This window comes from Perca fluviatilis, chromosome 14 (genome assembly GCF_010015445.1).
Source record: "Perca fluviatilis chromosome 14, GENO_Pfluv_1.0, whole genome shotgun sequence".
Lineage (NCBI taxonomy): Eukaryota > Metazoa > Chordata > Actinopteri > Perciformes > Percidae > Perca > Perca fluviatilis.
In genome coordinates this window covers 34,227,678-34,253,544 of record NC_053125.1, presented here as the reverse complement: position 1 = coordinate 34,253,544, position 25,867 = coordinate 34,227,678, and the positions used below count along the sequence as shown (strand labels likewise).

Below are 25,867 nucleotides of genomic sequence, written 5' to 3'. Positions count from 1 at the left end.
CGAGCTCAGTGAGGTTGGATGGAGAGCGTTTGTGAACAGCAGTTTTCAGTTCTTTCCACAGATTCTCGATTGGATTCAGGTCTGGACTTTGACTTGGCCATTCTAACACCTGGATATGTTTATTTGTGAACCATTCCATTGTAGATTTTGCTTTATGTTTTGGATCATTGTCTTGTTGGAAGACAAATTCTCGCTCCCAGTCTCAGGTCTTTTGCAGACTCCATCAGGTTTTCTTCCAGAATGGTCCTGTATTTGGCTCCATCCATCTTCCCATCAATTTTAACCATCTTCCCTGTCCCTGCTGAAGAAAAGCAGGCCCAAACCATGATGCTGCCACCACCATGTTTGACAGTGGGGATGGTGTGTTCAGGGTGATGAGCTGTGTTGCTTTTCACGCAAACATAACGTTTTGCATTGTTGCCAAAAAGTTCGATTTTGGTTTCATCTGACCACAGCACCTTCTTCCACATGTTTGGTGTGTCTCCCAGGTGGCTTTTGGCAAACTTTAAATGACACCTTTTATGGATATCTTTAAGAAATGGCTTTCTTGCAACTCTTCCATAAAGGCCAGATTTGTGCAGTATACGACTGATTGTTGTCCTATGGACAGAGTCTCCCACCTCAGCTGTAGATCTCTGCAGTTCATCCAGAGTGATCATGGGCCTCTTGGCTGCATCTCTGATCAGTCTTCTGTTTGTAAGGCGAAAGTTTAGAGGGACGGCCGGGTCTTCGTAGATTTGTAGTGGTCTGATACTCCTTCCATTTCAATATTATCGCTTGCACAGTGCTCCTTGGGATGTTTAAATCTTGGGAAATCTTTTTGTATCCAAATCCGGCTTTAAACTTCTCCACAACAGTATCTCGGACCTGCCTGGTGTGTTCCTTGTTCTTCATGATGCTCTCTGCGCTTTACACGGACCTCTGAGACTATCACAGAGCAGGTGCATTTATACGGAGACTTGATTACACACAGGTGGATTCTATTTATCATCATTAGTCATTTAGGTCAACATTGGATCATTCAGAGATCCTCACTGAACTTCTGGAGAGAGTTTGCTGCACTGAAAGTAAAGGGGCTGAATAATTTTGCTAAAAATTTTTGTTAAAAAAGTTTGAAATAGCCAATGAATTTCGTTCCACTTCATAATTGGGACCCACTTGTTGTTGATTCTTCACAAAAAATTACAGTTTTATATCTTTATGTTTGAGGCCCGAAAAGGTCGAAACGTTCAAGGGGCCGAATACTTTCGCAAGGCACTGTATATGTGTTTATGTGAGAGAATGACCCAGGGATGAAAAGTTAACATCTACCTTAACCCTTCTGTTATCCTCAAATGTACTAACATCTGTTATCAAGGATACCAGGTGGGTTAATTAGCTAATGCCCCACCCATCCAGCACGCTAGGTGACGCACTGTGCCATACAGAGGTAACAGTGAAACTAATAGTCATAGTATGTTTGCCATATGTGGTTACTGAACATGGATCAATTAGGCTATTTCCTTTCTCAGGTGGGGGTCCCAGATCATCAGGACACTGTGTCTGCCTGCTCAGAGAGCGCTTTGGGGTACACTTTTGAGTTTTTTTACCAGTTGTAACGCGAGGCCCCACCCACCCAGCACGCTAGGTGACACAAATCAAACACACCTGCTGCCATGTTCCTTTATATATTGGTATACAAAGGGCCTATAGAACAATGAAATTGCTTGCAGCCAACAGGAAGAAGAATTAGGCGAAGAAGACTGGAGGGGGCCCTCCTCCACAGGACTTCACTTCTGCTGAGGAGCTGGCCCTCTCCAGCAGGGCTGGCGATTGCAATAGGCGACCAAAGCGGTTGCCTAGGGCGTCAAATGTGTTGGGGGCGCCGTGTCGCCCTTAGGTCTACTTCCCATTAATAATAGAATTAGAAGGACAAGCGAAATGAAACGTGTTTATTAAACATGATCATCCTAAGGTGCCCCCTCAGCCACACGTTTACTTGTCAACCTTTCATTACGCGACGTTTCCAATCCACGGGACTGACACACAGAGCTCTGAAGCAGACCTGTACGTCACTTAGTGTCCACTCTCGCTGTAGAAATAGAGACGAGCAGCCTTCTTAGTGTCCACTCTCTCTGGAGAAATAGAGACGAGCAGCAGAACAGTCACGGAGCTGCTGCAGCACGCCTTCCCTGGTCTGTGCAGCTTCAGGTTTATAATGGACGCGCTCTGCTGTGGGCATGCTGCGGCAGATGTGTCCATATTTCTGCGTAGTATTGTGTTTCCACCTCCGATGTAGAGCAGTGTAGCCTACAGCCACTTCCCTAAACTGTCTTATTCAGAGACCAGCGTCCCAAACGGGGCTCTGAGTCTGTCAGGAGGTCTGGGATCTACCGTATCAGCAGAGCAATCACGTATTGCACAGCAGACTATGGTGCAGGTAGATTATTTTCTGAAATATGTTGACTTTATTCTTGTAATTGCCTATTGTATTATCACTTCATTTTTCTTGAAATATCACGACTCCTCCAAACCTCAGAGAACACAGATGAGATATATTTTGAATGTGCACAAAGTTTTAAACATGAGCAGAAATCATGCTCAAACACATCTAAAATATTACAGTCCAGGGGTTTATTAACTCATTAAAATGAATTCATGAATCATTCACATGAATAATTGTCATATGCACATTTAAGGAGGTTACTTCCTCAACAAAAGAAGCAAAAGTGGGAAGAGTAAATGTTGCCTAGGCTACATGTGTGCTGACTCAGATAAAATTAGAAACATTGATCCAAAGGAGAATAAATAGATGAAAGCAATACAGAATGCCTGAGAGCCTTACTGCAATATTTTCCATTATGTCTTCATATTTGGATTGTAATCTATGTTTCCCTTTACATAAAGATATTTACAGCATAAATTGATTCAGAAAAAGGTAAAGAAAAATAAGTGCATACATATTCACCAGAAAGTAGGAAATTAAGTATTTAATGCTCAAAATGTTCACGGGGTGTACTCCCAGACCCCCCCATCATAAGTCACCATGCACACAAATATGGAAACAAAATACTGGCCTTTGCGTTGCCAGACCTGTTACAATTAGACCCAATGTTGGTGCCATCTAATTTACATGGAAGCTAGAAACTAAAATGAACATGCATTGCTACCACCACACATTGTCGTCCCACTGTGCCATACAGAGGTAACAGTGAAACTAATAGTCATAGTATGTTTGCCATATGTGGTTGCTGAACATGGATCAATTAGGCTATTTACTTTCTCAGGTGGGGGTCCCAGATCATCAGGACACTGTGTCTGCCTGCTCAGAGAGCGCTTTGGGGTACACTTTTGAGTTTTTTTACCAGTTGTAACACAGATGGTGAGAGTGTGTGAACGAGTGGCTGTGATTGAAGTGTCTGTAATGACTAATGGTGGTGGTCTGAACATGAGACACAAGTCCTTAAAGTGCTCATTTCAAATATTACTTAATTGACTAAATTGCTATGGTTTTAAACTCAGCAGGAAGAGGAACTTCTTCCTCCCCCTAAGCTCGGGGCCTCCACTTCAAGGCCAAGACAAAGACACGTGGTAAGCAATGGACCTTAAAACACAGTAGTCAAATGGACACCTTCAACTTTCTCCAAGTTGCAAAGGGACAATGGGCCTCATTCACCAATATCTTCCTAAGTTTTCTCTTAAATATGTTCTTAAGAAGGTTTCTAAGAAAAGTTTACGCCGGATTCATGACGTGTTCTTAAACAGCAGATTTGTTCGCACCTGTGTTCTTAGGATTGATGAATCCCACGTCTTCATAACTGAAAGCGCGTGCCAGTTGTTCCTAATTAGCATAAGAAAACGCCCCAGAAATTCCCATATAAGGACATGACACTTCCTGTGCACCTCCTGGGAGACAGGTTGTCGGAGCTTGTCGGAGCTTGTCGGAGCCGCGGTGGAGGAAGTACTGAATCTCAGTACTTAAATAAAAGTTCAAATAACCAGAGACATATTTACTTTAGTAAAAGTACAAGGTGTCCACAATAGGGTTGGGCGGTATCCAGATTTTGATACCTCCTCCCTATTTTACCGCGGTATACGGTATTACCATGACTAATTAAAAATTATGACGTAAGGCTCAGACAGCGCATCAAACTGTTGGCTTGTGCACCGTTCAGGAACTTAATATCAAACACTAACACTGAAACAATAATAACATAACAACAACTTACAAAAAACGACTTTCTCCTCCACTGTAACGCAATGACAACGACACATAATTACATACATTATATTTTGTGGAGTGCAAGCGGGGCAGACGTGTGCTGGGGGGGGGCAGCAGCGCGTGGACAAACTGCTGCCGGTTGGCGAGGAAAATCCTGTCTGCCTCCACAGCCAGCGCCCGGTAGTCTCTGGAGGAAGAGAGGGGGGAGCAGGCCAGTGCGGTGCGCACAGGTGCTGGAAGCTGCCGCAGGAAAATGTGGGCGAAGAGGAATGAGGGATCGCCGCGCCCAGCACAGCCAGCATCTTCTCCATTAACTCGGACAGCTTGCTGTCGCCAAGGCCGTTCAGGGATAGCAGGCGCTCTGCGTTCTCCAGCTCCGACAGTTCAAAGAGTTCCAACAGGGATGTTTTGAGTGCGTCGTACTTGCCGTTAGCCGGAGGAGCCTCTAACAGCGCCATATAGCCTTGGCTGTTGTTGAGGCATCTAAGGCCGATACCACGTGGAAATACTTTGTAATGTCCTGTGATATTCCTCTCAGCTGGAACTGGGCCTCGATGCTGAAACCACGGCCGTGGGTTGTGCTGCTAAAAGTCCGGTAACTTGATGGTGGCCGGCGTAGACAGCACCGACATTAGCCGCGCTGCTAGCAGCAGCCGGCGCCGCCGCAGCAATGTTCAGCATTTTCACCTCCGTCGTTGTTTGACATAATTCAGCCCCAGAACTCGTATATCATAACACCTCTCCCTTAAAGGTACAGTACCTTGGTGAATGTCTCCTAGGGCCCTATCTTGCACTCAGCGCAATTGCCTTTGTACACCGACGCATGTATCATTCCTATTTTGCACCCGACGCACAGCGGACTTTTCCCTCCACAGACGCACGTCGGTAAATTAGGGAATGTATTTGCGCTCCCGGGGGCGGTTCAGCGAAAAGAGGAGGCGTGTTCAGGCGCAAACGTTACTTTGTGCTATTCTGCAGTTTCAGAAAACAATTCCGCCATTGACCAGGAAAAACCTGGTCTAAAGTCAGTGGCGCTAGTCTAAAGTCAGTGGTACTAGTCTAAAGTCAGTGGCGCTAGTCTAAAGTCAGTAGCGCGTTATTCAGATGCTATTTTAGGGGCGCATGCTTGGCCATAATGTAGCGTGTACACAATGCGCATACACTTCTCTCATCTAAATGGATGCAGCAGTTCCCATTTTTGCAAACCATACATAATTACAAAGAAAAATATTACTGAAAAAGCGCTTCAGCTGTTTGGATAGGTCAGGAGGCACTTTACAGTACAGTCCTCAAAAAGTCGCAGCATTCTTTGTGGCTTGTTGTGTTTTACACATTTCCATGAATCATGGATGTGTTGATGACATAAATGAGGAAATATTAGAGGACTTAAGGAGACGTGATGTTGAACTACGGTGGGATTGGACACTCCGGCGGAATCTGGTCCGGGAGTAATGCGCGATGCATCAATGGACGGGCGGGTGGACGGAGATGGAGTGGGGGGGAGGAGGAAGGGGCACAACAGGTGCAGGTGGTGTGTTTGGAGGCCCACGCTCCATGGCTGCAGCAATCCTCTCCAGACTTGAGGAGATGCGCCCGAGTGGCCGCAGCAACATCGCCACCCGGTCAAGACGGGCATTTAGTACTTTGCCGCATCTCGGACAGCTCCCGCTGGCGTGCGCCAGGCAAACCCGCCGTCATAATAGCAATCCGCCATGGAACAAGCGCCCTGCTCTTAAAGGGAATGAGAGATGACGCTCTGATTGGTTTATTGCACGTTACGCCCAAACCACTCCTAGCTACTTCAGACCAACCTATTTTAGATTTGCGTCGGGCGCAAGAGTCATTTATCCCGCCGGTATAATAGCAACAGCGGCCGAGATCCGCCCACAAAGCTACTTGCGTTTTGCGTTTCATACTTGCGTTTCAGATCGTTAAAATAGGGCCCTTTGTCTTACTTGTGGGTCACCGCAATTTCATATTTAATCCTTGTCTCCTATATAAGTGCGTTGCATTTTTTTTAATGACGGTATTGAAACTGATACCGTTGCTATTTTCAAACCCCGTGGTATACCGTAATACCGTATTACCGCCCAACCCTAGTCCACAACCACAAACAAGGCCTGGCTTTTAAGAAAAGTTCCTATCCTAACCATGAAACGGAAATATGTTGTTAAAATCGGAATGTGGTTGGTTTTATTCCAACCCAGTCTCACGTCAGTTCGTGATGGCATTACGAAATTAAATCTATTAGAACGTGATACCCTCACGTTATTTTGAAGATTTACGTGTTGGGGTCACGTTTTTTATACTAATGTATTTCAATGAGAAGCATCTTACATAATCACAGCACGAAACTTTCTGCCAGTTGGGCTGCAGCAGAGAAGCTGGATACAGCTTTGATATTATTGGTATTTTTCGCCCAATAACCGCTGTTTTAATCAATATTTATTCACCAGATCTTATCACGGTTTATATGTATTTCTTTTAATGTTATTATTTCGGTCTATTTCGGCCAGGGAAGCTGGATTGCTTTGTTGTTTATTGATATTTTTAAAACTATAACGCTACATCTTTCAACGTGTATTTAGCTGTTATCATGGTATGCATTTCTTTATTTTAATAATATTATTTTGGTCTTATTACCGGTAAATATTACAGTAAATAAGACAGAACAGTAGGTTACGATATGAGCGAGCTGGGCGCATTCAAAGCCGATGTCCCACGATGCAATGCGGGCATTCATTCACAGAATCAGACAGCGATCAGCGGGTCTTTAACGCTGTATCACTTCAATGTACGTTAGGGATCATGTAGAGCGTTGTTATAGCGACTACAACAACGACAGGGTGATCAGGACCCCGACGCCAATCTTCTTTCAGCGGATCGATTGATAGCTCTCCTCCAGAGGGAACAGAACTGTGTCCATGGCAACGCTATGCTATGCATGGCAACGTTGTGTTATACTTAGCAACGGTCTGTTATCAAGAAAATAAAAGACCATGTAATAAATATAATATATATAATCAGTGGTTTTGTCACCAGCAACAACGTGTTGCTCAGTTATGTTCCAGTAAGTTATGCACCGTTTAAAAAAATCAGCTGAAGACTCCGGAAGTGACGTCATAATTACCGCTCGGCGGGTAGAAAAGATAAAAATACATAATATCGTAAGTATATTGATGTTTTTGTCTAACGTTGTATTTGAGGAGTTAAACAATAAACATAGCAATAATAATAAAATACAGTTTCATGTATTTGTCTCATGTACTGTGTTCTCAAGCCGGCCGGGCGGGCGGCATCAATCTGAAAGCGAACGGGCAAACACGTCCTCCCACCCACCCGAAGAACTACAAGTACTCAACGCTTTGTAACAGATTATGGGCCGGCTATAGTGGGAGTTGTAGTTTTTAAATATATTGGTATATTTCTCATATGTAGAAGTTGGTAGTGTAGAATTTTGGATACACCCTGGGTTTATTTGGGATGGGGAACACACTGGTGTCATCAGGTTGTAAAAATCGAATCGTTAAACAGGTGAAAATAGCTTATTACCATATTTGACAGTGCTTACAGTGGGTAAACTTTGGTGACCATATCTACATGATAGCTGAGGTCCAGAGCTTTTTTATGTGTGTTGCACCTTCTGTTGCTAAATGACATCAGCTGAAGACTGCTGAAGTGACGTAGTAATTACCACTGTCGGATAGAAAAGATTGCTGCACGTAAAAAATAAAACAAATTGCTGCACGTTATGCGAATTTATACAATAAAAATACCAATAATGAAAATTTTTATTTTATGCTAAGCACTTTGATTTGCCTTGTCGCAGAAAAATACTAGGCCTATATAAACAAACTACAGTTAAGTGTTTAGAACTACAGCCTAATGGCTTGTTTGACTAATGGGCATTTGTTTTGACTTGTAGGCTATGTTGTGAAAAAAAAAATAAAACTACTTACAAAGAGAAGCATTTTTCATTTTATTTTCCATGCATAGTTATTTAAAAACCGCAATTTTTCTAAATTTGCAGTTGATGAATGTTAATAGCAAAGACTAAAGGGGAAAAAAAACATAAGGATATTTATGTATGGGACTTAATTTGATTTAAATCACACTGTATTATTAGTTGTTTTAAACAATTTATGGTAGGCCTATCATTAATTATTATATTCAGAAGATTATCCTGATATCAATCAGCATGGTTACAGTACAGCTTGTAGCTATAACCTCTGCAGCCTTTACTGAGACTACCTTTTCAAAATTAAGAAGGGGCTAGTTTTAGGAAGCATTTTAAGCAGATTTTTGCTGAGGTTTTTGTTCACAGAGATGTATATAGCTTTGTATGGGTACGTGTACACAAACGTGTTTTGGCATTTTTGGCACACTTCTACCTCAGCCTACTGCACACAGACACAAGTACTTTTGCATATTCTGCTAAAATAGAGACCAGAATGTGGTGCCAAACCAACAATCTCATTCAACCATTTCACAAAATGAGGAGTTGGTCGTGACATGGGTCAGAGGGTATTAGAGGTCATAAATGATGAACCAATCAATGGGCTCTGCTCCTACAGGCACCATGGTGTGTATATGGACAACACATTTGGCTGGAAGGCCCGTGTTGAAAGTGTGTCTTATCATTTAGAGCAGACACTCACAGTGAATCAGATGGTTTATGTTATACAAGGCTGCATTACAGAGCATTTTAATATGTCAGCAATATCTAAAAACATCTCATTTAAAGCTTACTTGTCAGGGGAGCACAGAGAATATGGTCTGATCAATCTTTATTCTCCATGCCAAGTAGCTCTATCCTCTGACAGAAGAAATGGGTACCCTAATGTAAACTAAATAATTCTAAACTATAGCCCTAATTTGGACCTACCTCAATTTAAAGTTAAAATAATGTTGCTCACTGTTTGTGAAAGATGAGCAATAGATTGTGGCTGTGTGATGTGCTTCAATCTGACTCCATATCACTTTTTTATGTTTTTTTATCATAAGTATGTCATCTGTATGCTGATAAAACAATATGTCAAGTGTTATTTGTGAAGCATTTTAACTCAAGGCAAATATCCCTCTGGGGATAATAAAGTATTGCTTGCAAAATGGTCCCTATGATATGTGAAAATTAAAACCTTGTCGTAGGACTATAGCAAACACATCGTTGGAAAGGTCTCAGCCTGGACAGTAACATATGTCAGTCTGAAGAGGATAAATTATTCCTGCTTTGAAATATTGACATCTGAACCTTGAACCCAGTACATCTTTGAAGGCTTGTCATTTAGCAACAGAAGGTGCTACACACATAAGACCAGCTGTTCTAGAAAGCTCTGGACCTCAGCTATCATGTAGATATGGTCACCAAAGTTTACCCACTGTAAGCACTGTCAAATATGGTAATAAGCTATTTTCACCTATTTAACGATTCGATTTTTACAACCTGATGACACCAGTGTGTTCCCCATCCCAAATAAACCCAGGGTGTATCCAAAATTCTACACTACCAACTTCTACATATGAGAAATATACCAATATATTTAAAAACTACAACACCCACTTTGGCCGCGGCCCATAATCTGTTACAAAGCTTGAGCACTTGTAGTTCTTCCGGGGTGGGTGGGCGGACGTGTTCGGCTTCGTACCGTTTCAGATTGATGCCGCCGGCCGGCTGAGCAAACAGTACATGAGACAAATACATGAAACTGTATTTTATTATTATTGCTATGTTTATTGTTTAACTCCTCAAATACAACGTTAGACAAAAACATCAATATTACGAATATTATGTATTTTTATCTTTTCTACCCGCCGAGCGGTAATTACGACGTCACTTCCGGAGTCTTCAGCTGATTTTTTTAAACGGTGCATAAGTTACTGGAACATAACTGAGCAAGGTGACAAAACCACTGATTATATATATTATATTTATTACATGGCTTGCTTGAATTCTAATGTAGAATACAGTCTTTTATTTTCTTGATAACAGACCGTTGCTAAGTGTAACACAACGTTGCCATGCATAGCAGAGCGTTGCCATGGACGCAGTTCTGTTCCCTCTGGAGGAGAGCTATCAATCGATCCGCTGAAAGAAGATTGGCGTCGGGGTCCTGATCACCCCGCCGTTGTTGTAGTCGCTATAACAACGCTCTACATGATCCCTTACGTACATTGAAGTGATACAGGCGTTAAAGACCCGCTGATCGCTGTCTGATTCTGTGAATGAATGCCCGCATTGCATCGTGGGACATCGGCTTTGAATGCGCCTAGCTCGCTCATATCGTAACCTACTGTTCTGTCTTATTTACTGTAATATTTACCGGCAATAAGACCGAAATACTATTATTAAAATAAAGAAATGCATACCACGATAACAGCTAAATACATGTTGAAAGATGTAGCGTTATAGTTTTAAAAATATCAATAAACAACAAAGCAATCCAGCTTCCCTGGCCGAAATAGACCGAAATAATAACATTAAAAGAAATACATATAAACCGTGATAAGATCTGGTGAATAAATATTGATTAAAACAGCGGTTATTGGGCGAAAAATACCAATAATATCAAAGCTGTATCCAGCTTCTCTGCTGCAGCCCGACTGGCAGAAAGTTTCGTGCTGTGATTATGTAAGATGCTTCTCATTGAAATACATTAGTATAAAAAAACGTGACCCCAACACGTAAATCTTCAAAATGCACGAGGGTATACGTTCTAATAAATTTAATTTCGTAATGCCATCGGCACTGGCCGTAAGACTGGGTTGTTATACCACTATATCACATTTAGCCGACCTGACATGTCAACGTCCTGGGCAACTTTCCTCCACGCAGCAGCCTTCCGATTTATGTCTCTGTAACCCTCATCAGATAGATCATACAAAATTGTTCATTCTGACACTGACAGAATCAATTCAATTCAATTCAATTCAATTCAATTTTATTTATAGTATCAAATCATAACAAAAGTTATCTCGAGACACTTTCCAAAACCCCAACAATTACAGTAATTCCATCAAGAGCAAGCATTAGCAGTGGCTATCGCGACAGTGGCAAGGAAAAACTCCCTTTTAGGAAGAAACCTCGGCAGACCCAGACTCTTGGTAGGCGGTGTCTGACGGGCCGGTTGGGGGTGTGATCAACAGTGGCGATAATAGTCACATTAAAGGTCACAGTGACGTCGAAGGTCATCGTGGAAGTTCATGTCATAGCAGGGCACATCGTGTCATACTGAGTAGTGCAGTCCCCTATACCGGATCCAGACTACTCTGTGCATAGTAACATCACAGCAGGGCGTTGCGGGATGAAACGTGGCGCTGCAGAGCATGGGTGGATGCGGCGGATGCAGCGGATGCAGCAGGATGCGGCCGGGATTTGCAGAGAATCACAGAGCATAGCTCTGCGAAGAAGAAACATAAGGACTCCGGGGAGTAAACTCCCCAGAGCTAGATTAGTAACAAGCAATTCTGGGACAGGATGCATACAGAAGTAACAAGTAGAGAAGAGAGAGCAGCTCAGTGTGTCATAGGAAGGAAACAGCAACCCCTGCAGTCTAGAATTGTGTAATAGCATAACACTTACGAGGAGAAGCAGGTGGGCCGGGTTAGGTGGCGCGCAACCCCTCACTCCTAACTATAAGCTTTGTCAAAGAGGAGGGTTTTCAGTTTACTCTTGAATGTGGCGACGGTGTCTGCCCCTCGAACCCAGACTGGGAGCTGGTTCCATAAAGCCGAGCCTGATAGCTGAAGGCCCTGGCCCCCAGTCTACTTCCAGAGACTCTAGGAACCACGAGTAGCCCCGCATTCCGGGAGCGCCGAGTGCCCTAGTGGGACAATAAGGTACTAAGAGCTCTTCTAGGTATGATGGTGCTTGACCATTTAGAGCTTTGTAAGTCCGGAGGAGGAGTTTTAAATTCGATCCTAGACTTCACAGGAAGCCAATGCAGAGAAGCTAATATAGGAGAAATATGATCTCTTCTCTTAGTTCTCGTCAGAACGTACGGCAGCGCATTCTGGATCAGCTGGAGAGCCTTAAGGGACTTATTTGGACAACCTGATAATAAGGAATTGCAGTAATCTAGTCTAGAAGTAACGAATGCATGGACTAGTTTTTCAGCATCATTCTGAGACAGGATATTCCTAATTTTGGCAATGTTACGAAGATGGAAAAAGGCTATTCTTGAGGTTTGTTTTAAATGGGCGTTGAAGGATATATCCTGATCAAAAATAACTCCCAAATTTCTGACCGCAGTGCTGGAGGCCAGGGCAATACCATCCAGAGTAGCTATATCTTTTGCAACGAAGTTCGACGGTGCGTTGGTCCTATCACAATAACTTCCGTTTTGTCTGAGTTTAACATCAGGAAGTTGCGGGTCATCCAGGATTTTATATCCTCAACACACGCGTTGAAGTCTTGCTAACTGACCACTTTCATCTGGCTTAATTGACAGATATAATTGGGTATCGTCTCCGTAGCAGTGATAATTAATTGAGTGTTTCCTAATAATATGTCCTAGAGGAAGCATATATAAGGAAAATAGAATTGGTCCAAGCACTGAGCCTTGAGGAACACGCATGGCTGACTTTGGCGTGCTTGGAGGGTTTATCGTTAATGTTAACAAATTGGGATCGCGCTCAGGAAATAAGACTTAAACCATTTTAGTGCAGTTCCTTTAATTCCGACTAAGTGTTCTAATCTCTGTAACAGGATTGTATGATCAATAGTGTCAAAAGCAGCACTAAGATCTAGTAAAACAAGAATGGAGACAAGTCCTTTGTCTGCAGCTGTTAGAAGGTCGTTAGTAATTTTCACCAGTGCCGTCTCTGTGCTATGATTCTTTCTAAATCCTGATTGAAAATCATCAAATAAACTGTTGCTTTGTAGAAAATCACATAACTGATTAGCAACCACCTTCTCAAGGATCTTGGATAGAAAAGGGAAGGTTAGATATAGGTCTATAGTTTGCTAAGACCTCAGGATCCAGAGTTCGGTTTTTTTTCAGAAGAGGTTTTATCACAGCTATTTTAAATGACTGCGGTACATAACCTGTTAATAAGGACATATTGATCATATCTAGTAGTGAAGTGTTTACCACGGTGGCGCTTCTTTAGGTAGCCTCGTTGGGATGGGGTCCAAGAGACAGGTAGATGGCTTAGCTGAGGATATCTTTAACATTAATTGTTGAAGGTCTATAGGATAAAAGCAGTTTAAGTATATGCCGGATTAGTCGTTCGTTCTAGCGGTCCTGTATTTAAAGATGAACTGTTAGAAGTTGAGGGCAAAAGGTGATTAATTTTATCTCTAATTGTTATAATTTTATCATTAAAGAAGCTCATGAAGTCATCACTACTCAGAGCTAGAGGAATAGATGGCTCAGTAGAGCTATGACTGTCTGTCAGCCTGGCTACAGTGCTGAAAAGAAACCTTGGGTTGTTCTTATTTTCTTCTATTAGTGAAGAGTAATAGTCTGATCTGGCTTTTCTTAAGGCCTTCCTATAGGTTTTGAGACTTTCTTGCCAATCCAGACGGGATTCTTCCACTTTGGTGGGCGCCACTTACCCTCGAGGTTTCGCGAGACTTGTTTCAATCTGCGAGTTTGTTCGTTATACCAAGGAGCTTTTTCCTTCGCTTCATCGTCTTCTTTTGAGAGGAGCGACAGAGTCCAAGGTCGTCCGTGGGCAAGTCGCGGGCGCCGTCCACAAATGCATCAACCCCGAGAGGGACTGAGGTTAACAAAAGGTCCTCTGTTATTCCAAAGGCACGACATAGAGTCAAATGCTGTTGTAATATCTTCCTTAAATTTAGCTATAGCACTGTCAGATAGGCATCTAGTGTAGAAGCCATTATCTAGTTTAGTATGGTCAGGTAGCAAGAATTCAAAAGTAATTAAAAAATGATCTGATAATACCAAATTCTGCGGAAATATTCTTAAGTCCTCAATTTCAATACCATATGCCAGCACAAGGTCGAGGGTGTGGTTAAAACAGTGCGTCGCCTTGTGCACAGTCTGACTGAAACCGATTGAATCCAGTAATGAGTTGAAAGCAGTAGTAAGGCTATTGCTGTCAACGTCCACATGGATATTAAAATCACCTACAATAAGTACTTTGTCTGATTTAAGGACTACACATGATAAAAACTCTGAGAATTCAGATAAAAATTCAGAATACGGACCTGGAGCTCGGTAGACAACAACAAATATAATTGGCTGTTCTGATTTCCGTGTTGGATGTTGAAGATTAAGAACAAGACTTTCAAAAGAGTTATAATTCAGTTTGGGTTTAGGGTTAATTAACAGGCTTGAATCAAATATGGCTGCAACTCCCCTCGCCGGCGCCGCCCCCTAAAATGTGAGTAATAAAAAAAGGGGGGGGGGGGGCCCCTTTCGCTTAACTATACATATTCTTCATGGCCCAGCCATGTTTCAGTAAGACAGAATAGATCAATTTGATTATCAGATATCAATTCATTTACTAGTACTGCTTTAGAAGACAGAGATCTGATATTTAGTAATCCACATCTAATTTTCGTCTCCTTTTCTATCATTGCAGTGGTAGTTTTAATTCCAATTAGGTTGTTAAGTATTGCCCCTCTATTCACCACTTTGTGTGGTCTGTTGTTGATTATAATTGGAATAGTACTAGTACTACATGTTACTGGAATAGTACTAGTACTACACGTTACTGGAATAACACTAGTACTACATGTTATCCTGCAGAAAACATTTTCAGATTCATCCGCTTGTATAGTGCTATCAGGATCAATGCCTGGGGGACATGAATCTGTGATATTTTCAACATAATGTCAATACTTGCCTTTCAGTGTGGTCGTTATGTTGTCAGATAGCATCCTGGCTCCGTGTCGGTTTGGGTGGAGACCATCACGCTTCAGCAGGTTGGGCATCTCCCAGAACAAGTTGAAGTTGTCGACATAGGGAATGCTCAGGGAAGTGCAGAGTGGTTCCAGCCAGGTGTGGAGCCAGAACAGTCTGGACCATCTCTCAGCACCCTTCCTGTAGGTAGGTAGAGGCCCAGAGATGACAATCCGCTTACCTGTGCCCATCAGCGTGGAGAGGAGAGTGGTGAAGTCTCTCCGGAGTGCTGTCGACCGTCCCTCTCTGATGTCGTTTGTGCCCACATGCACGAATCAACTGTTCTAATCTCTCCGCCATTTTTGTTCCACTCGCTTCTGACCCTTCCGACACTTTACGGACCGTTGGGGGCGTATTGCGTATTACGGAGCTGATTTCAACTGCCAGTGTGAATTGAATTCAGAATTGAATTGTCTGAGATGTTGTCTGTATGTTTATTTGTCTTGTAGATCCGGTGAGCCAAAGAAAAATTTCCACCTTGGTGGACAATAAAGATTTGTTCTATTTTATTCTATTCTATTCTATACTATACTATAGACCTGTCAGTGTTTGAGCTCTGATAGAGATGCTGAGTGAGTTAATGAGACTTTCCAGTGAAATGCTCCTTAGAGAACAGGGTGAAAGCTGCCTCCTGCTGGCTGTCTGACTGCATTACATCATGCTTTCTCTCTTCTCAAAGCCTCAGCACATGATTGGCATCTTTATTTATTAACACTGCAGGGTGCAAACTACGGGGGAGCTATAAGACATGCGCTCCCCTCAAAACGTGATTTGTGAAATTTTGGGGGATCTCTAAAAATATTAACAGTGTGTCATTTTGACGTGCAATTTCAGTTTTGTGTAATGTGATGATCGTGCATTAGTATGTGTAAAACTGCAAAAATATCATTCATTCATGCATGACAGTGATTTAAATCTAATTCACTTCAGATAACTATACTATATACTATACTATACTATATACTATACTTTACTATACATGCTATTCTTGTTATGAGCATCAACGCGTGGCAGCGCTGTGGTGCAAATTCAACTCATGTTTAGTAGCCTACATGTTAACTCAAAGATTTGTAGGAAAAAGATAAACGTTGGAGGCCATTAATCGGCGCACAAAGTCCTTGAAATCCATTCTGCAGTAAGCATCATAAAGCCATGGCAAAAAGAAAACAAGGCAATTTAATTAATTTTGGTTTTACTAAGAAATTGTGTAGCGATGATGTTACTAGCACGACCGATTCACCTGCTGCAAGCCCTGTTAGCACACCTCCCACCGGGGTGACAACGCAAGAAGAAGCTGAAGAAGTAATGTCCTCTCTGGCTGAAGATGGAGGTCAGAGGCCGGTCACCATCCTAACCCTTGTTGCTCCTCTCTCCCGTTAAATTGGAACAGCCAGCAGTGGAGAGACTGAGTGAGCCCATACACATGACTGGTTGTTAAGGATGGAGGCTTGGGGTGCATCTCTAAGGTCTAATTCTTCGGTAGCCTGAGTAACTTTAACCGTTGTTCATGTGAAATCTCAAAGACAGCCTGATGCTTTGTAGACTATTTGTGGCTGGCTGTTTGCCCTATCTATTCCTGTCGATAAAGTAAATCCTGTGTAGTGCATACACTTGTAGCTGTTATCTTTGTAAGTAGCAAGTGCACACACTGGACACTTATGTGTGATGTAAGAGCTACCCAGCGTAAAATGTATATATTACAAGACAAAATCGGACTCATTATTTTTCTGATAATTTAACTAATCAAAACATTTATTACAGCTTCATAAATGATTAAAGTCTATAACAGGTTAACCACTCTACCTTACACAGTTTCTACTTTCGCTCTCGGTTGCGGAGTATGAACCTTAGCCACATGGTGGCAACTTATGAAAGGTACAGACTGTGTGTGTGTGTGTGTGTGTGTTTGTGTGTGTGTAGCTGCTGTGGGGTAAATCTTGTTTAAATATCTCTGGTTTGTTGCCATGCAGCTTAATATTGTTTGTAGCACATGCCGCTGTCATTTGAGTAGAACTGTGTGAGTTTGGTCTCTGTTGTGTTTTCTGGTTCTGAAATGAATCAACTGTTGGTTTGGACACTCTGGTGTGTGATGTCATGTGTCTGTTGCCATGGTGATGATCTTTATTTTGTAGCATAAATGTTCCTCTAATACAGTGACGGTTGAATTAAAACTCCATAAGTTAAAGAGCTGTGAGCTGTTCCCTGCTGAACTGAACATGTGTAAAGAAAGAGAAGGTGCTGTGCTGCCACCTGATGGGGGGGGGGGGGCTTCAGATGGAGGTAGAACTAACAGACTTGTTGCTGCCCTTCAGCTCTCCCAGTTGGCTTTGACTTCATGTATTAACTTCTAGCTGTGTTCTCATCAACGGCACCATCTCGGGACTTTGTGCGACTCCCAACAAAGATGGAACAGAAGTGAGATGTCTCCCTCTGTAGCTAAAACAGAGAGCTCAACACACAGGGTGAAAAGAGGAGCTGCAGCAATGTGCAGTACAACAAATATATGGTGTTTTTTGAAAATTAAACCATGTAAACCTATTCTGATATAACCTCTAAATACAATTATGAACCTGAAGATGAGCATAATATGAGCACTTTAAGTATAAAATAAAAGTTTTCCGTTTTTTCTTCTTAACACTTGTTGCTGATGTCAGGGCTAAAATGGAAACCCAGTTCATGTGAAATGGACTTCACACTAACACAGCTGTTTATAGAGATTATAGTAAGATAAGCATGTTGACAGCAGGAGGAACAAGTTTTTTTTTTTTTCATTTTTTTTTTTTTTTTTTTTTTTTTTTCTCTCTCTCTCTCTCTCTCTCAATTAAATTCAATTTAACTTTATTTGTATTAACAAAGAAAGCATGTTGTTGCAAAAGCAGTTTACAGAAAATGCATATATAGTACATATTACATATTAAATACATACAGTAGGTGTCACATAGATTCTATACTGCACTGATAGTTATACAACACATATTACAAAAAAATTACATAAGACAATATAATACTTAACAGTTGTGTATAATATAGTTGCTGTACAATCCTAAACCAATGTGTAATGTTGGGATCTCATAGTGGTGGGGAGTCCCTCAGATCCATATGTAGCTGCCAGTAGAGCTGCTGTCCCTTCTCCTAGGAGAACTACCAGCTTCTTTTCTGGTGGTAACTTTGGGACATTTGCTATTTTTTGGCTATTTTTCCAAAGTGTAAGGAGGAAGTGTATCTCTGTTTCTATCTCCCCTGTTGAGCAGTGAGCACATATACGTTCTGTCTTGCTCTCTCTCTCTCTGTGTCTCTCTCTCTCTCTCTGTCTCTCTCTGTCTGTCTCTCTCTCTCTCTCTCTCTCTCTCTGTCTCCCTCTCTTTCCATTCCACTCCATTACAGCCAAAATACCAGCTGAGATCAGTTACATTGTTTGTTTTAACCAAGGCAGCAGTTTTCAGATTACATTATGTGATTACATCATTGCAAAAGTGTTCAATATTTTCTCAGTTAGCCTTTTAAAATGATATCAGATTAGTAAACAGAATGGGCCTTTGGGACATTGGGTGAATGGTTGGTGATAATGGGCAATGTAGATATTACATTAAAGATCAGCCACTTCGTTCTACAACAGTCAAGAACTCTTTTACAATTATGTAAGTTCATAATTTTGTATGTGTGTGTGTGTGTGTGTGTGTGTGGGGGTTGTTAAATGAAGTCATATTATTGAGTTGTAAACAGCTTAGTCGGAATAATATCTTTTTCGAATAAGGGCTAAATATTGTGCATGTAAAGATGGTCCCTGTTGCACTGGATGACATGTTTCTTCATCACCATGAACACACACTGGAGTTCATTCACAAATACTCACTAGAGCACCAGATGAGGATTACTCCGCTTAATCGAAATAGTCTCTTCCTGGTTGATTTCTTGTCTTTGATCCCTATTTGTCCGCTGGGATCGGCCTCTTCTGTTCTCAACCCGGAGTAGATTGCAAATGAATAACTCTCTGGAAAAGAAATGACATTGATTATTTAAATTTTACTAAAGTCAATAAAACTTTTTCAATAGTATTAGAAAATGACTTAATAGTAAATACATTTTAGCAGCAAATATCAGGATATAGCTTTAAGACACGTGTCAAAGTCTACATAAGGGGAAGTACAACTTAGAATGTCCGTTTTCTTTTCTTCTTAACACTTGTTGCTGATGGCAGGGCTTATAGGAAACCCAGTTCATGTGAAATGGACTTCACACTCACAGAGCTGATCTTTTTTAGAGACATGTTGACCACAGGAGGAACAACTCACGGTGTCAACATCTCAGGGTTTCGCACAAACAACACTTGGTTATTAACACACAAAATAATGTAAAAGTGTGTCAATTTCCCAGAAAGAGACTGAACTAAATTTAGTTGAGCGTCTCAATATATTTGCCTAACACAAACTTGACAGCTTGAGCGAGAGATTTATGCCTCTTGCACCCTGTTTCTAACACAAGAGAACAGCTCTAAGTACAGCTGAAAACACTCCACATTCTTATTAACAGTGAGAACGGAAAATGTGTCCTGGGCCACATTAGGACTGCCTACTCAACTGTGAGCAGAACTACCCAAAGTATTTCTCATGCCAGAAACCACTAAATCATGTGTTTAGGATGTTAATATCATACTGTTGTTGATACTTTTGTGTTACTGTGCTGCTGCTCTTGGGAGCTCTCTGCAGCGCTGTTCATTGGAAAAGCCAGCCACCGGTATACAGTAACGTTATTTTTAGTAAAAAGTCCCAGAATCCACCAATATGAAGGATATTACTCCAGATATTCCTGCTCTTACGTCATCTCCTTTAGTTATTTATTAGTCTTCTATTGCCAGAGTTACACAGCTTTGTTTTTGCTACGGAGAACGCTGGCAAACTCAAATCAGCCGCTGTGAAATGGTTTCATTTCCTATGAATTCTTCACAATAAAAGCCTCCCCGTTATTTTCTTATTGAAATGCTTTTATTATGAAATGGTAAAATCAGGAAATGTCGGGTCTTCATCAGCAGCAACATAACACGACTCCTCCATGCGTACATTTGTCGACACACAGACAGACTGTAAGCAGCACTGTTTTCAATTCACAGCAAGTTTTTAATGTATGATTTAATTCATGAGTATGAGACTAACAACTGACATTAATAAACACACAACCAGCCTGTATGCAAACAGGAACAGGGGCCGTACACAGACATTTTGGGGGGTGGGGGCATAAGTGAAATTAAGGTCAAAGGATTAATAAATAATTTTATATTTATCTAAACCTAACCCTTTTTTTAACAAAATGGTAAATATATTAACACAACACAAACCTTATCAATTTCTATTAATTCCCTCTACACTCCCAACTGTTAATAATAATACTCAACACATTACTACATAATAATCTGTTCACTCAGAGACTTTGGGCTTTAGTATTCACTAGGCTCATCATGAGAGCAGGCATAGGTTTCCTATGCTACTAGTTTCAAATAAATTATATATTTAGAAGAACTGACGGTGGAAAATTATTATTAGAAAGAGAGGGAGAGAGAGAGAGGAAACAAGAGAGAAGGAAAGAGAGAGGGAAAGGGGGAGAGGGATGGAGATAGGGGGAGAGAGAGAGACAGAGGGAAATGGAGGGAGAGAGGGAGGCCAGCCGGCAGGAGAACTCGGAAATCTCCCGACCTGATATTTGAATTCTTTATTTAATAAATATATTTGTTTGACAGGAAAGCTGTGTGCAAACAGGAATATAAATGCCTATATTCATTTATTTAAAAAAGGTCACTTTCTCTGTAGGAAGATAAAAGGAAGCTGCTCAAGCCCTTTTGATATCTGTGTGCTTAAACAGAAATGATGTGCGTGTTTATTTGCATAGAGCGGGGAGGTGAGATCAATCAGGAAGCATTTGGAGAAAGATTCTGCTGTCTACTTGTCATCAGATCACTCAGACCAGATTTTAAAGGTCAGAACGAGGTCTAGAGACTCCCAGACCCTCAGAGTTGGGAGGCATTACACTTTAACGTGGTTTAACTGGACTGTTTTCCTGATTCTCCTGATGATCCAGAGTTGATTAAATGCTTCTGTGTAAGTCATCAAAGTCTCCAGAACCTTCTTCACATATGTGAATGTGAGTCGTGCTGCTCGTGAGGTTTCCTTAAAGGAACACGCCGACTTATTGGGACTTTGTCTTATTCCCGGTACCCCCCAGAGATAGATAAGTCCATACATACCCTTCTCATCTCCCTGCGTGTTGTAACTCTGTCTGACGCCCCCACCGCTAGCCTAGCTTAGCACAGATCCTGGAGGTAACCGGCTCCATCTAGCCTAGCTTAACACAGATCCTGGAGGTAACTGGTTCCATCTAGCCTACTGCTCTCAATAAGTGACAAAATAATGCAAACATGTTCCTATTTATGTTGTGATTTGTAGAGTCACAGGGTGTGTCACTACCCAAAGTGAGTAGAGTGCAGATTTGAGTTGCGCATGCGTCACTTTGCGACAAGTAGCCTACAAGATGCTAATGGCGTTTTGAGCTAACGTTAGCAACCAAACAATCATAGATAGCTAAAACGTTTTTGAAATGATTTCCATCTTCTGTTATTGCATGCAAAGAGAAAAGTTTATTTTTCTACAGATTACACAAATTTCAGTAAGACACGTTATGCCGTAAACCGTTTAAATCTGAGCATGCGCTACTCAAATCTGCACTCTACTCACTTTGGGTAGTGACAGCGTGTACAAATAACAAGGTCACATGACACACAGCCATCTTCTAACCGTATACATACTGGGAACTATATTCTCAGAAGGCGAAGCACTGCTACTTCTGCTACTAGGGTGGAGTCTAGCTCGCAGCACCTGAGAAGCCTCATGGTGAGGAGAAGAGAGTAACAACGGTGCTTTTCAGGTGTTTCGCTAATCACTCATGTGTCATGTGACCTTGTTATTTGTACATGCTGTGACTATACAAATCACAACATGTAAATAGGAAAATGTTGGCGTTATTTTGTCACTTATTGGAAGCAGTAGGCTAGATGGAGGCGGTTACCTACAAGATCTGTGCTAAGCTAGGCTAGCGGTGGGGGCTTCAGACAGAGTTACAACACGCACGGAGATGAGAAGGGTATGTATGGACTTATCTAACTCTGGGGGATACGGGGAATAAGACAAAGTTCCAAGAAGTCGGCGTGTTCCTTTAACAACGGCATTTTACTCTTTACATGAACATATTCCATTACTTTCAGATATATTGTAAGTGATCATAACATACAGAGATATATAAATCTGCAAATTTATAGTTTATATATCATCTATGTTTAGTCCTGTGGCCTGCAGTGAAGCGTGAACAGACCCCCACTCAGCTGAAGGGTTGCTATGAGAAACAGGAAACTGGACGACCACAGAGCTGTTAGAACTGTTAAAACTGTTAGAGCTGTTAAAACTGTTAGAGCTGTTAAAACTGTTAGAGCTGTTTATAGCTGTTAGAGCTGTTAGAGGTGTTTATAGCTGTTAGACGTGTTAACCACAGGGTACAAAACACCCAGACTCTCATGACAAGCACAACACACCCTATTATCTATTAAAATAGACCTTACACTGTGACTGTTAAAATATCCCTATTTTATAAAATGCTCTTTTCCCAAAACGTCCTTTCAGGACATTAAAACAAGAACTCACACGGTTTTCTTCTGAAAATCAATAAAAATATCTTTACCTTTGCTCCGTCTCGATATTGTGACATCACTGTATGTGACGTCATCATCTTCAGCTTCTACTTCAGATGAAATGAACCAAAGTTTCAATCATTTTATCCATTAAAGAGACATCCGTAAAGATGGAAACATGAGGAAGATTATGGGATTCTATCAAAAGCTCCGGAGCATGCTAAAGGGCCCTCGTGGTGATTTGTCAACAACAGAAAAGTGATTTTAAAACGGAGGTTTGACTTAAAGAAACAGTTTTTAATTGGAGTTGAACATTTATTTCTCATCTTTTTTTGAACACTTCGCTAAAATTCAGAAATATTATTAGAACATACAGTATCAACAGTAAAATGTGATGTTTAAATGTAACATTATTCGTCTTTTTTGTCATCGGAGACTAACCTTTCCGTTTCCTTCCGCTGCATCGTCTCACCAGGAGAACCAGGAGAACCAGGAGAACCAGGAGAACCAGAACACCGACTGGAACGGACCACAACATGGGGTAAAAAGACGAAGAATCAGGACTGGAGGAGGTTGGAGGAGGACTTGTAGTCGTGGGTTTCTCTAAAATGAACAAAAGAATATAATTAAAACCACATAAATAAAAGTAAGTAGATAACATGTTCAGTCATTACACTGTTCTTCCTTTTCTATGTGAAGCTTTAGACTTTGAACTTGTGCGTTTGAATGAGGGGCCATCCACACGCAGACACCTTTTGGTGTAAACGCATGTTTAGCATCGTTTAGACCGATCGTCCAAACCAATCCTGTAAACGCCTGAAGACGCACTTTTTAAAACCTGGTCCCAGGATGAAAAATCTTTTTAAACGCTGCCCTTGAGCCTTCGTTTGGACGATGAAGCCGTGTGGACATGGCTTGAATTCCCTTGGTTTAAGAAAAGATCAAATAGCAGACGGTGTGTTAGGGTGCTTTCACACCTGAGCTGTTTTAGTTTTTTTAACCATTTTGTACGAGGGCTCTCTGTTCATAACAAGCGTGCAGTTTAAACCTTACACACAATTTACCGACCTCATTCTGATTTAAGGGATAATCCATAACCTATTATGACCACACACCATTATTATCTCAAAGACAATGTTTGGTGTTTGACAAAGTGCAGTGTGAACACAAACCTAACCAAATCAAAAATGTAACACTGTCTACCGAACTGTAGGTGTGAACGCACCCTGAGATGAATGATGACCTTTAACCTCCTCACCTGTGACAGAGACCCAGCTGGGTGGAGACTCTCCAACACTGCTGATGAGACACTTGTAGAGGCCTTCATCAGACCTGGAAACATGGTGGATGGTCATGTGACCTGCAGGCTCAGTCCTGATGAAGGAGCCATCTTTATAGAAATCAGCTGAGAGGATGAAGGATGTCTTTGTTTTACAGGTCAGAGTGAGGTCTTCTCCCTCCATCACAGGGAGGACAGGACTCTGCAGGATCACTGGTCCACCTCAACACAGAGACAAACTACAGCATGTCATCCATTCACACACAGCTTCATCAATACTGACTCCACAGTCTGATCTTACCAGTGACAGTGATGGTGATGCTGTTACTGGTTGCTCCCTCTCTGGACTCACACCAGTAAACTCCACTGTCCGATGGGGCCATGTAGCTGATTTTACAGGAAGAACCAGCAGGTTTTCCCCAGCCAGAGTCACCTCCATCTCCACACTGAGTCCTGGTGTCTCTGGTTGTGTTCCTCCTCAGAGTCCATCCAGCAGAGCTGTCGTCCTCCTCACAGCTCAGAGAGACAGGCTGTCCTTCAAACATCTGAGAGCTGCTGGGACTCACAGTCAGAGAGGCTGGAGGGAGGAGGGAGAGAAAGACGCAGTTATAGAAGATGATTTGCATTTTAAGGCTTATTTCGTCCACATTCCTCATATTCTGCTGAATCCTCTCTGTAATTCAGTCAGTGAGCTAACAAACCATATCTGCAGGTTTCTGTATTTATTAATTACGTTGGCTCAATAATCCTCCTGACATCACCATCTTATTATCCATCCTCAGTGTTGGGGAGTAACGGAATACATGTAACGGTGTTACGTATTCAGAATACAAATTATGACATGCTAACCCTTGGTGTTCTCTCAATGAGCTTCATGAGGTAGTCACCTGAAATGGTTTTACCTTCACAGGTGTGCTTTGTCAGGGTTAATTAGTAGATTTTTCCCCCTTATTAATAAAAAAGCAAAGGGTGGCTACTTTGAAGAATCTAAAATATAAGACATGTTTTCAGTTATTTCACACTTTTTTGTTAAGTACATAATGATGCCGTCAGTGAGAATCTACAATGTAAATAGTCATAAAAATAAAAGGAAACTCATTGAATGAGAAGGTGTGTCCAAACTTTTGGCCTGTACTGTATATGAAAGAGACTTCAGATACAGTATTAGGGGACCACTAAGGTCTATATAAAAGAGACTTCAGATACAGTATTAGGGGACCACTAAGGTCTATATAAAAGAGACTTCAGATACAGTATTAGGGGACCACTAAGGTCTATATAAAAGAGACTTCAGATACAGTATTAGGGGACCACTAAGGCCTATATAAAAGAGACTTCAGATACAGTATTAGGGGACCACTAAGGTCTATATAAAAGAGACTTGAGATACAGTATTAGGGGACCACTAAGGTCTATATGAAAGCATCCAAAGAGCACCATCTCATGAGACCTTTAAGGCATCTCCATGCATTTCCCAGAAGCCCCAATATGAAAATGAAAAAATGAGCTATTTGCGTGATCAGTCACAGTGGAGCCGGAACCGGCACAACTTAGCCATGGCAGGAATGCGTTTCTATCTTGGAAATTCAAACAGCATTTCACATTAAAGAAAGAACAGGGAGAAGGAAATGTTACTGTGCATTGCAACTTCTGCTTGCCAGCAATCAACCTCCTTTCAGCGTCCAAATCTCTCCACCTCCAACCTGGAGAAGCATCTTAAAGTAAGTTAGTTTTTTTAATTAGCCAAGGGTAGTCATCTGCTGTAGTTTTACTGGTCACCTTGCTATTTTAACGTTGTCGTGTGACTTTACATTCTCCTACGTGCTGATTTACTAGCTCCAGAGCCGTTG

At 41.6% G+C, this 25,867-nt stretch overlaps 1 protein-coding gene across 3 annotated transcripts in view; it reads right to left on the bottom strand.

Moving 5' to 3' along the window:
- LOC120572816 (low affinity immunoglobulin gamma Fc region receptor II-like) overlaps positions 1 to 24,683 on the bottom strand; it is a 56,089-nt gene extending 31,406 nt beyond the window's left edge. Inside the window, exons 1-4 of one of the 3 annotated variants that reach the window (XM_039822275.1) lie at positions 24,319 to 24,683; positions 23,964 to 24,239; positions 23,180 to 23,341; positions 22,789 to 22,848 (exon numbers count right to left, since the gene is read on the bottom strand). In XM_039822275.1, coding sequence (XP_039678209.1) covers positions 22,789 to 22,848; positions 23,180 to 23,341; positions 23,964 to 24,239; positions 24,319 to 24,673 — 853 coding nt within the window. In that variant the 5' untranslated portion in view covers positions 24,674 to 24,683. The remainder of the gene's footprint in view (positions 1 to 22,788; positions 22,849 to 23,179; positions 23,342 to 23,963; positions 24,240 to 24,318) is intronic. The other 2 variants (XM_039822276.1, XM_039822277.1) reach the window with 2 other exon arrangements.
- Between the last annotated feature and the right edge of the window lie 1,184 nt (positions 24,684 to 25,867).